Raw genomic sequence first — 12,663 nt, 5'->3', positions numbered from 1 at the left:
AAGCCCAAGGTCACTGGCATCAAGCAAGGGGTCATTAGCTCTGCTGTAGTCCCCCAGTCAAGGCACATATGAGAAAGCAATCAATGAACAACTAAGGTGCCACAACGAAGAACTGATGCTTCCTCATCTCTCTCCCTTCTTTCTCTGTCCCTCTCTCTGACTCTTTCACTGTGTCTGTCAAAAAAAAAAAAAGAATGTCTTTAGTTTTGAAAAGACTACAAACTCTCAGGAATTCTTTATGAAGCTCAGGAGCGTACAAGAAAAAACAATACAGTGGTTAGGGATGCACATGTGGAGAACTATATTTTAACCGAAATGGAGGGGATGATAGACCTGAAACTGACAATAGCAGTTCTACCGGGGGTCGGGGCAAAGAGCGGAATCAGGAAGGAAACCGAGGCAGCTTCGCTGGTATCGGTTACCCTGCAGTTCTTGTTATGTTTCAGACATAGATACGTGTATACAAGTGTCCCTTGTTGCCCAGATCTAGGTTGGTTTCTGAGTTTGGGTGGTAGCCAGAGTATAGATTATTAGGAATTAGTCTAAAAATCATTTGAATATTGCGTGTCTGGCTAGCAAAAAATTCCAAATTCCTTTTCATATATCAAATGTAATTAAAACTTGCCCTGGGTCAGGAGTATCACTTCTAAAGGCATGTGTTTGGTCCTACAAACAATGTTACAGCCCGTGCTGGGTGCCAGGCACCCGGCTTCGCTCAGCAGCTCCGGGGGAAGTCAAGCATGTCTCCCATCCTCCGGGAGAGGCCAACAGAAATACAATGCAAACCACATGTGTAATTTTAAGCTTTCTAGAAGCCACATTAGCAACAAGTAAAAGTGAAAGCCAAATTTTTAAACAATATTTTATTTACCTCAATATATTCAATATCATTTCAACATATTATCACTGTAAAAATTCTTACTATATTCTTCTTAATTCACTATAAAAAATTATTTTCTTCATACTAAGTGTTCAAAATCGTGTGCATATCGGGGCTACATGCTGGACAGCAAAGCACTCGTGCATAATAAATCAGTGAGCTGAACGGTCAGTCAGAAAGTGTTATATAACTTATTTACCTTTTTTTTCACACGGCCATTTTATCATCAGAGGCTCTATTTGTAAAACTTCTCTATGGTACCGGCTTCTTGCTGCTCTTGCAGCATTAAAATAAGCTCTCCGTCGCTCGTTAGGAAAACCCTCCATCTGCCGCTTGTCAGAGGACCACTTTGGCCCTCGTAAATGTGCCCAGGGCTTCCTTACGGATGTTTGTTTATGTCACCTTGCCCTCTAATCAGCTGGCTGTTCCTGCACATCTATTGGAAGAGATGACCAAACCCGTTGCTGTGTGAAAACAATGACCCATACTTGACACCAGAGAAGTAACAGTGTGAACCAAAAAATCTAGGTTTCACCTCTCCCCTATTGACCCGTTTGGAAAAGACTATTTGTGTGGTTCCGCTGTTCTCCATGCCCCTGTCGGAAAGCTTACAACCTTATTAAACTGTTGACTGAGCATAGCCTCTTATGAGTCAGCTGGTAAAATTGCAACTTAGTTTTCAAGTGTGCAGGCAGTTTTCTTTATTGGTCACTAAAAATCCATTACAACCTAGTAAGTAAAATAATCAAATACTTGGAAACATAAACAGGATTATCTGTGAACTAACTTACTGTCCACTGCTGCTGATTTGGTACATGATAGTCTATTTTGAAGCAAAACGCACCTCCAGAAGAGCTTATGAGATCCATATATATTCTTTTCTGTATATATAAAATTTATGATTCTTTTCTAAAATAATTCTTTTTATTACCAGTCTCCTCCGTAGTTACTAGCTTTCTAATTATATTCTTATTCAAAATAATATCAAGTTATATAGCTTACATATATTTTTGAAGATACTGGAGTTTAAAGACATTAATAGCAATGTCTGCTTATAAAAATTTAATTTTATAAAATGAAATGAGTACTTAACTCACTGGTTTTTTTAAAGCTCAATCATTTGACAGTTAGCAATGATGTGGGTAAAACTTGTAGTAATGGGGGAGGTGAAGTATATTAAGTCAAATGGCAAGCTAAATCTGGACTTGCTGTTTCCTCCAGGGTTACACGATTTGTGGTTGATTAGCCCTAAATTCCACTTGGCTTTGAATGGAAAGCCTCTTCATGAGATATTTAACACTGACCAAATTCTTTAAACGTTGAAAAAGGAAGTCCCAAACTTTACTGGGAATCTCATTTTTAAGTTATTTTTCCTTTAGCACTTTGTGGAAATGTATTTTGAATATAATTCAAGTATCTTAGAAACAAATTGACCTTTTCAATCAATTCCCAGATACCCAACTCTTGCCAGCTAAAACAAGTTCTGCAGATGTTAATGGCTCATGTCAATACTGTGAATGAATAGACAGAAAACACATCGTTGAATGTCTCTAGTGAGGACAACTGGCCGGTCTCGAATCTCTCCTTTCAGTTTTTTGTGCTGATCAGGCGTGGGAGCAGAGGACTCATTGACTGTTTGTAAGCTGCTGTTTAATATGCAGAAATGCTCCATCAGGAAAATGTCTGTGAGGCTTTAACTGCCACGCCTCTGCTGGGACGTGGAACTCAGAAAATAATGCCAGGAGAGGCAGGTCTTAAGTTTCTTTGCTAATAAAGGACTAGCTTCGGGTTTTATAGATTATCTGCACATACTGCTTTGCTCACTGCTGTATTGCCAGGAATGTCACTATCTAGCTGTTCCATTGCCATAAACCACAGCCACAGAAATAAATACAGATTGGGCAGGAGGCTGTAGAAGCACTTACTTATCGTGGCCGCCCCACAGCGGCTCTAGGTGTTCACTGAAATTACTAGCTCTTTCTAAAGAGATTTTTTGTAAAATTTCTTTAAGACATCTAACTCCTTCCTACCAAAATAAGACCTTTTCTTTTAAACGATTAGTTGTATCCAGGTTTTCTGGTAAGATCCCAAAACAATGTAGTATTTTCTAATTTCCAGAAGCTTTGATTAAAGTCTTTGAGGTGATATTTTCCCAGCACGTTGTGCTGGGATGTGAATTTCCTGTGAAATTAAATAATTTCGATTCCTCCCCAGAGGAACCACTGTTTTCTTTCTGCATCTGTGGTTATGGTTGAGTAAAAACCACAGATGCAGAAATTAATTAAATTTCTATTTGCATTTATAGTAATGTAGGTATTGGTTTATTTAGTGTGGATATGTTTCCAATGTACTTTTTAACTGCAACTCTCAGACTAACTTGAAATCACCTGCTGGTGGACTCCTTCACTACTGAAGATCTCCCCTTTCCCCTGGAATCCCCGAATATTTGCAGGAAGGTACAGGGTAGTATATGGGAAGTTTCTGCTCTTATCTAGTCATTTCTCCTTTTTTAAAGAAGGAACTAGACTACTAACTTCTTAAAATGCAGCAAGAGAATTTCTAAAAACTTCTTTACTTATCATTCAGTAGAAAAAATAAAAAGGTAAAAAATGTGTTAGTAGCTATTCATTTGAAAATGTCTCTCTGTGAGAAGGCAATAAATACATGCATTTTTAAAATAAACTTTGAAAGCAGACATGTTGGTTTATTTGCAAATTATTTGGAATTTGAAACTTTTTGTACATATCCATAGATTAAGGGAGGTTCTCAAATTCCAAGTTCATAGCAGCACGTTTGAATCAGCACCTTATGTTATTTACGAAGAAGCAAGGAGACTGTTCACATTTACAGATGCTTGCTCACAGTAAATTTATTAACATAAATATCTCGTGTTATATAGTAATGATGATGGCAGATGCATTTATAACTATCACCTTTGAGCTGATTCATATGCATGAGATGAATTTGGTATGCATGTAGCTTCAGCTTTCTTCAGACCAACAAAGATTTAGACTGTGACTTCATAAACCAGGGAGGCCATAATTGAAAGTTTGGGTTTAAAAATTCCTTATATTTCCATCGTACCCTAGGAAATCCAAAAGAGCTTCTTCTTCACATGTAATGCCACGATAGATCACAGTCACCTTCAGAGAGAACATTGCCATCATCCAAAGTATCACTAATATGTATTTACATAATCCACTTCTCACAAAGGCCAAATGTGAAAACGCAATAGCAAGCAGGGAAGTCTGTCTTATCAATTTGTGTGTACTTAATGCTTTTAAAAAAAGAAAAGGTGAAGTCAGTAGAACCACATTAAGGAATAAACTTAAATTCACACGAAGATGCAAAGTTCTGTGTGCGTGCACCAAATGCGCAGATGTTTACATATTTTTCTATAAATATATGTGCCCGAGCAAGCGAGAATTTCGGATTCAACTCGGATTTCTATGTGTTTGTTCCCATTGTTGTTACTGTGTGTTACAGCCCTAACTCAGTTTGGACTTCTTTTTCATGTGCTATTGCTACATTGTTTTCTTTTTTTCATTTCAAGAAGCAAACATTCATTTTTATCTATGCTCAATCATTCCTTTCCGCTATAAAAAGGAAGAAAGATCAATGTGGGTAGAGAAACTGTTCATAGGGAGGCCAGCTTGGGTACATATTGATAAATGGTGAATTTGTAGCAATTCATGCTTCCATAATGATGTTAAATGAAACGTGAAGTGTAGCCAAGTCCCTGCAACTTGGATTCAAAAATTCACTTGACGGGCGTGTCTAGCCTGCTTTCCTCTAACAGGTTTTTTTGTTGTTGTTATGTTTTGGTTTTGTGTTTGTGTTTATGTAATCTCATGGCTGGGCCAGACTTTTTACTCTTTCAGGTCAACATCATTTTAATTACATTTTAAATAATGTAGGAATTATTGACTTACTAATATCACTCTAAGTTACCATTTGTCTTAAACAATGTTGAATAAAATTTCTTTATTGCCCCTTAGTATTGTATCCAACATTAAGGTTTCTGTTTTTAAGAGAAATTCAAAGTATATAAGAACATTATGCTCTGTTAAAGTTTTATTTTTATTGAAGTATAAATTTAAGTTATAAAATATTTTAATATATAAATTCAGATTTTATAGTCTATGGCTATAATTATCAAGAACTATTAAAAAAAAAAGTTCATTGATTCTACCCATTGATTCTACTTCTGAGAATTCATCCTAAAAAAAAAGAAACAGAAACAAAGGACCCCAGGAAATTTTTGAAAGTAGTTGTATGTCTATTGTCTTGATTATGGTGATGGTTTCATGGGTATACACACATATGTTCATATTCACCAAATTGTATATACATTAGATGTATGCAGTTTTTTGTATGTCAATTATATTTCAATACAGCTGCCTTTTACCAAAAAAAAAAATTATTCTAAAAAATAGAAATGTGTGGGACATCTGTAAGAAAATATTCAATTCAGAATTATATGTAATAGCAAAGCCTGGAAGCAAGCTAAATAACCAGAAATAAACATAGCCACCCTATTTAGTAGAGATTTTATATCCATTAACCTTAAAGGATATGTAACAACTTAAGAAATACGTATTACATGATGTTAAGAGGGAGAGGAGCAGGGCATGACACTATCTATATACAGTAGGTTTCCTGTTAAGGTAAATTTATGAATGTATTAAATGAACTATCTGAATAGAGTTAACACAGAAGAAAATAAATGGTGGTATTATTTTATAATCAAAACCACAATAGGAGATATTTTAAAAGGCCAATAAATTTCTAAAAATTTAATGGCATGAAATATATTATTACCTGAAGTACCTTTTAGAAAACAAGATATTTGATTTTTTAAAATTTATGATTGCCTATTCATACAGTTTTGTTTTTATTTTTCTGAAGTGAGAAGCAGGGGGAGGCAGGCAGACAGACAGACTGCCATATGTGCCTGACCAGGATCCGCCCAGCATACCCACTAGGGGGCGATGCTCTGCTCATCTGGGGTATTGCTCTGCTGCAATCCAAGCCATTCTAGCGCCTGAGGAAGAGGCCATGGAGCCATCCTCAGCGCCCGGGCAAACTTTGCTCCAATGGAGCCCTGACTGTGGGAGGGGAAGAGAGAGACAGAAAGAAAGAAAAGGGGGAAGGGTGGAGAAGTAGATGGGCACTTCTCCTGTGTGCCCTGGCCAGGATTTGAACCTGGGACTTCCACACACCATGCTAATGCTCTAACACTGAACTAACCACCCAGGGCCTTGTTTTGTTTTTAATTCAACAAATGGAACCAATTTTGATTTGACAGATCCTTTGGGAAAGCATCCCTTCAAATTAAAAAGTAAGGCAATGTAATACCATTTTCAAGACAGTTATGAAAATATTATGCAGTGGTTTAAGTATACAACAGATTCTATACAATGCACCTATTTTTGTGTGTTCTAATTTGGGGGGTTGGGGTTGTTTTCTTTCTAGATCTGGTTTGCCTTTGTTAACGGATTTTCTGGACAGATCCTCTTTGAGAGATGGTGTATAGGTCTTTACAATGTGGTAAGTTTGGGACATTTGGTTTTTCCTGTTTTGTGAAATATTTTGAGATAAAGGATCACCTACCTTTGGCTATTTGGTGTAATGACCAGTTTGTGCACTTTAGATGTTTACAGCAATGCCTCCCTTAACTCTCGGAATATTTGAGAGATCGTGCAGAAAAGAGAACATGTTGAAGTATCCTGAACTATACAAAACGTCTCAGACAGCCCTGGACTTCAACACCAAGGTAGGATGTGATGTCCTGTCAGATGCTCGAGGAGGACTTGCTTTACTGCTCTAATGACTAGGGGCATCTGGTCTTCCAAAGCCAGGGACCAACTCCAAGATGCCTACCTTGGAAAGCAGATTTTCCTAAGGTTCTGCTATGGACTGAGAAGATGTTTGTTTTATTATAAAATTAAAATGTAGCCACGATTCACCGGGATTTTCCAGGCAGCAGGAAAGTCAGTCTGGGAGACTGACATGAGTTCCTTGGCCTGCTTGCTAACTTCTGTCTCTGCAGTGTTATGTAGAATTGCTCACTCTTCACAGGGGTCAGTCATCCAAGACTGACAAGGACTGTCCTTACATGTGTAATGTGGTAAGGGGTGACAGAGCATTCCTTACTAATTTCCTGTGTTGTGATCTAACTTTGGTCTCGTTAGAATATTAGATCATTTGTATCAAGCATTAAAAATTATAGTCTCTGGAAACTAACTCAGTATTTCTCAATATTTCTAAGTATTTCTAATACTCAGTATTTCTAAGCCATAAAATTTAAAATATAATCTAAAGTATCCGACATTGTATCTAAAATCATATTGTGGGTTTATATCCTGTATAACATGGCATTGGACTATTGCCGTCTCCTTGGGATCCGGTATTCATTCATCCCAACAGCAAACATAGCTCGTTTTCTTCATCATTTACTTTCCTGCAAGTATACATTCTGAAATGTTTCCAACGGTATTTTCTACTAATTCTAGTTTAGTGTGAGGAAAAGAAATTTTAATCTAACTGTCAAGAGAGATGCCGTTTTTAAACTACAATGAGAATAACACATATAATACAACTTCACAGAATTTTTTCCCATTTAATGTAGTATATTAGCATGCTATTAATAATTAGATATAACCAAGATTCAGTGTTTTGAATTTAGGACAGTTAGTGTAGGCTATTTGAAATATTTATTCATTTTTAAAGCTCTCAAATGACATGATTCTCAGTATACCAAGGAAATCAAGTTAAACAGGTGTTTCAGTGCCTCTGACCTCACACCATAAATGTCGGTGTTGAGTTTACAGCCAGGATGTTATCCATCATCGGAGACTAGGTCTTCCTGAATGCACTGTGCACACACATCCAGGTGTGCACACACATACAACTTGGTGACGTTATTTTAAATAACTGAATTGGGTTTATTTAACAACAACAACAACAAAAAAAAAAAAAACCCAGAAAGTTCTAGGACTTATACCATTAGTTCTAAAAATATTTTTAGTAGTCTCTTAAAACTATTGCTATTGATATGAACTGTCTTATGCTTTTATTTTTGAATGTTTTATTTTTGGATTTTTTAAAACCTTATTGATGAAATCCAGTGTGTATTTAATTCCCCCCACCTTGCCATCATGTTTTTCATTACCTCTGGTGGGCATCTTCAAGTGGGAAGCCCCAATGTCTGTGAGCTCTTGTTTCCCTGGAAAGGTCATCTGAGGGCCGGGAATGTTCCAGATGTTCAGGTGCAACTAACGGTAATTCTTAATGATCTAGACTGTCATATAAACCCCAGCCACAGGTCCCCAGTACCATGACTCAGGCACCACAGTGCTCTCTAAAGAGTTAGCTTTTCAGCCACAAACTTGGCCAAGGCACTCACGCTTATACACGTAGATTCTCACAGGATCACTCAGAGCCGCTCCTGGAAGGTCACACCCCTTCATGCCCTCTGCAAAGTGCAGCATGGACACAGTTTTGTAGGCAGGGAAAAGGTGTAGCAGGTAGTGTAGTTTCAATGTGGATGCATCCTTCCTTGTAAACTTTACTTGTTTTTTGTTGTTTACAAACTATTTTATGATCTGCAGAGCCCCTGCATTTCAAAGGGTCATCAAATCAAACCAAATAGATTCTACAGGGGTGGGCAAAAAGTAGGCTTACAGTTGTAAGTATGCAGAGCACAGAGTTTCTTCTCATATTATTTATTTTATTTGTCTTCTTCCACATGAACAACTGTGACCCTACTTTTACCCACCCCTGTACTTTTGTATCCACTTGCGTACTTATAGATACATTTTATAGGGCTTATAGATTTTCCTAATGATTTCAGTGAAAATTCTCTGATTAAATCCCGTAGAAGTGTTTTAAAATTCAGGGACAAATGGCTACAAAATGCATAGTTGTATACACAGCAGTTGCTGTGGGTCCCCAGTGTAGAACCATTGTTGCCCTGAATGATGATGATTACGTTTGTTATGGTAAAAAGGGTCGGAGGTTCTGAGGTCATGACAGGGGTTAAAGGATTAGCATGTGACAATAAGTAGCGGTCAGGAAAATGGAAAAGTAGAACTAATTTTTCTTGCACCCACCTGTGCTTTCTGTCAAATAAAAACTTGCGGTAATGACATAGTGAGGAGAAGAGACAAAGGTTAATGAGTAACACAAGTTCAAATATGTAATGTATTGGAGCGTAAATTGGATCATACAGTCCGGTGTGGCTACATGAACTAACAAAGGAGATTGAGATCACAGTGGAAAATTTTGGGAGGCAGGCAACTTAATTTCTGTTGTTTGAACAGCTTAAAACTATTAATACATGACAATTTTATTTAGTGTTAGTTTTGTTTGCAAGAATCACTCCTTAAATGACAAACCGCAATTGTCCAAAGGGCCATAGAATTCTAAACAGTTTTTCTATAACTTAATCTTTCATATCTACGTTAGATATTTGCTCTCTTGTTCTTAAAATACAACTGATATAGAAAGTAAAAACTACTAAATGATATTATAATTGTATAAGGTTTGGTGTTTTCAAGCATTAAAAATTGTGAAAGCCTTTTATAAATTCAGTTATAGTGACAATGCTTTGCTCTGAGGAATCATACAATTTAAATGTAATTCCTGCTATTTCCAGTATATACACACATATATATGAAAAGAGAGAATCTGAAATCATTAGATCCTTATCATTGAAAACTTACAATTCTGTTGCTCATGGAAAACAGAAAAGAAGGATTTCACCAAGTTTTGATCTTTTTCAAAAGTCTCTTCGGGAATTGTGAACGTAGTCCCATTTGAATGAATTTCCGGATCTGCATCAATTTAAATTTTGGTTTCTTTTTCAGGCAGAAACTTAAACTTTTAATACTCGAGTTTTAAAAAGTAGGGAAAAAATTTCAGTGAAGCTGAAAAAACATTTTGAGAAACATAAAAATAAATAAATGACCCATGAAGGTCTAAGCAGCAGAAAGTGCCTGTCAGCTCTATTAATTCACAGTGGTGGCCGACACAGACACGTTCTGTGAATCTAGCTCGCAGATAAAAGGAAAGGTCAGAGTTCACAGAGCTAGTTTATCGCCAATGGTTCTCATGGATTTTTGTTTTCCCTCAGGTTTTCTGGGTTCATTGTTTAAATGGCCTCTTCCACTCAGTTATTCTGTTTTGGTTCCCACTAAAAGCCCTTCAGTATGGTAAGTACAAAGGATATGAATGCTAAGAGATGACTTTTTACTTTTTTTTTTTAGAAAAATAATTCATTGTCAATATGTTAAAAAAAATTATTGTAGAGTTTCATTATAATGGTATTCCTTAACCTAAAATATCATACTTGCATCCAAAAGTCGTACACACTTTAGAGCGTTTTATTATTCCTTTGGGAGCAAAGTGATTTAATATATGCAAAGCCTTTCTTCTCTGCTTCTCATGTTTTCCCAACTTGAAGAGAATTAAATTTTAGGGCTCTTTTTGTCCTCTGTTGATATATAGTTTCAAGACAATAGTGCTAATATTTTATGTAGTCTATTTATTATACCTATGAGGCTTGTAGCAAGCTCTTTATACTGAACCTAATCAGACATGCTAGTATTTTTAAGTCTACTTTAGCCTGTGTCTTCAATGAGAGTTTTAATCTGTTTTTATGTTCACCTCGGAGTGGAAGCTTTTTTTCTGCTTCTTTTGAGGAAGTGATGTTATTCTGTCAGTTTTGAAAGATAGGATCATGGTGCATTTCCTATACACATAAAAATGATTAAGTAGCCACTTTAGAAAACGGATCTCTGCGATGGTTACGCGGGTGCTGCTGAGTCCCAGAGCAGAGCCTGGAGCAGACCTTGCGTGAGAGCAGGACCACAGCCGGCCGTTCAGCCTCCGCTCCCACACTGTGGTGGGCAACACCCCGCCCTCCGGCCGGCCCTCGCTGGCTGACTTCATGATGGCCAACAGAAGAGAGGGCTGTCCCCGTGTCCTTGCCTACCTACGGTCTCCTCCTCGGGCAGCCAGAGCGGTCCTTGTAATACCTACGTCCACCCAGGCACCTCTTCTCAAAAACCCGCAGACGTCAATCACCGTAAGAACCGAATCCGAAGCCCCACCTTGGTTGGTTCCGCCATTGGCTCCTCCCCCAGCGCGCACACACACACACACACACACACACACACACACACACACACACACACACTTTTCCCCCTCCACATGCTGCCCCCCCACGCCCCCAGGTCTGTGCTCAGAGAGGCCCTCTCAGATCCCCTTTCTCTGAAAGAGCCAGCACCACTGTCCCCACTGCTCCTGCCACTCTGTTCCCTTGTCATCTTGTATCTTCATGGTACTTGTCTACTGAGGTGTGGTACCTGCTTATATTTTACTGGCTTTCTCCCCTGTTAGAATCAGAGCTCCAAGAAGGTCAGGCAATTATTCACGTAGTTCACGGTTGTGTGTCCAGCGCGTAGAGCCTGGCTCACTGTAGGCACTCAGGGAGCTGTCGGTGAAAGGACAAGAGCGTGCAGGGTGGACGGGGTGTTAGGAGAAGGCAGTTGTGTCATGTCCTAGTCAGAAATTATCTCATGTCCTTATTGCTTTGCCGTACAACAGTAAAAACTCATTTTGTACGCCATGGAAGTGAGTGTGGTAAGAAATCTAATTAAAGTATAGAATATTGCCTCCATAAGCTCGAAGAACCACATGGAAATTTTTTTCTTTTTTGAAATATAATTCATACACCATAAAATTCATCTTTTTAAATTACATGATTCCGTGATTTTTAGTATATTCACAAAATAATGCAGATGTCACCACTGCCTAATGCCAGAACATTGTCATCACTCCATAAAGGAAACCCATACTCATTAGCAGTCACTTCCCCTTCTCCCCCATTCCCCAAGCTCTTGATAACCACTAATTTTTGTCTCTGTGGATTTGCCTGTTCTGGACCTTTCATATGATGCAATCATGTGATATGGGACCTTGGTTTATCTATGTTGCAGCATGACTGAGTATTTTATTCCTCTTTTTGGCTGAAAAGTATTCCATTGTAGGGCCATACCATCTTTTGTTATCTATGTAATAAGATGGATATTTGGATTACTTCCACTTTTTGGAGCCTTGGGATGTTGAAATCCAGGGTATGATTCAGGATTCCTTGACCTTAGACAAGTTCTCCAGTTAAAGTTTATTTTTTCAAATAAACTTTTTATTCACTTATTTCAGCAGTTCTCAAAGTATGGTCCGTGGACACCTGGGAACACCTCGGACCTTTTGGTGGTCCATTAGGATCATGAGGTCTAAATTTCATAGTTTCAAATTTTTTATAATACGTTACACTGGGGAACAATTTTTTTTTTCATTTTTTGTTGCATGAGGTTTTAGAACTATTTCTATATATTTTTGCATCGTTGATTCCAAATCTGAAATCCGTTTCTTGGTGCATGCTCTAGTTTTTATGCACTTTTAATTTCTTTTTGTTACAGTTAACAGCATGCATTGGTTTTTAAATTGGAATTAAAGGGCAATGCCTCCTGGATTGAACATAACCACAAGGCAATTAATGTTTTACAAACATCACTTTTACATAATTGTAGTTGGTTTTAAATGTAAAAAATTATTATCTGATAAAAACACCCTCTTATTTTGTTTTAAGATTGAATCATGGCTTCTTCGAGTAGGCGTAAATGTAAGAATAGTCCTGACACCTTCTGTTATATATGTGGCTGTTACACACTTCAACATCAAAGGCACAATATTTCATCATTTATGACACGTGCATA

At 37.6% G+C, this 12,663-nt stretch overlaps 1 protein-coding gene across 6 annotated transcripts in view; it reads left to right on the top strand.

The window, feature by feature from the left end:
• Positions 1 to 12,663, top strand: part of ATP8A1 (ATPase phospholipid transporting 8A1) — a 232,445-nt gene that overhangs the window by 178,735 nt on the left and 41,047 nt on the right. For all 6 annotated transcript variants that reach the window (XM_066387035.1, XM_066387032.1, XM_066387033.1 and 3 more), the window contains 3 exons: positions 6,356 to 6,430; positions 6,534 to 6,656; positions 10,017 to 10,095. In XM_066387035.1, coding sequence (XP_066243132.1) covers positions 6,356 to 6,430; positions 6,534 to 6,656; positions 10,017 to 10,095 — 277 coding nt within the window. The remainder of the gene's footprint in view (positions 1 to 6,355; positions 6,431 to 6,533; positions 6,657 to 10,016; positions 10,096 to 12,663) is intronic.

Source organism: Saccopteryx leptura, chromosome 5, assembly GCF_036850995.1.
Source record: "Saccopteryx leptura isolate mSacLep1 chromosome 5, mSacLep1_pri_phased_curated, whole genome shotgun sequence".
NCBI lineage: Eukaryota > Metazoa > Chordata > Mammalia > Chiroptera > Emballonuridae > Saccopteryx > Saccopteryx leptura.
The sequence above is the reverse complement of the archived record's forward strand: the minus strand, read 5'-3'. Positions and strand labels throughout refer to the sequence as shown.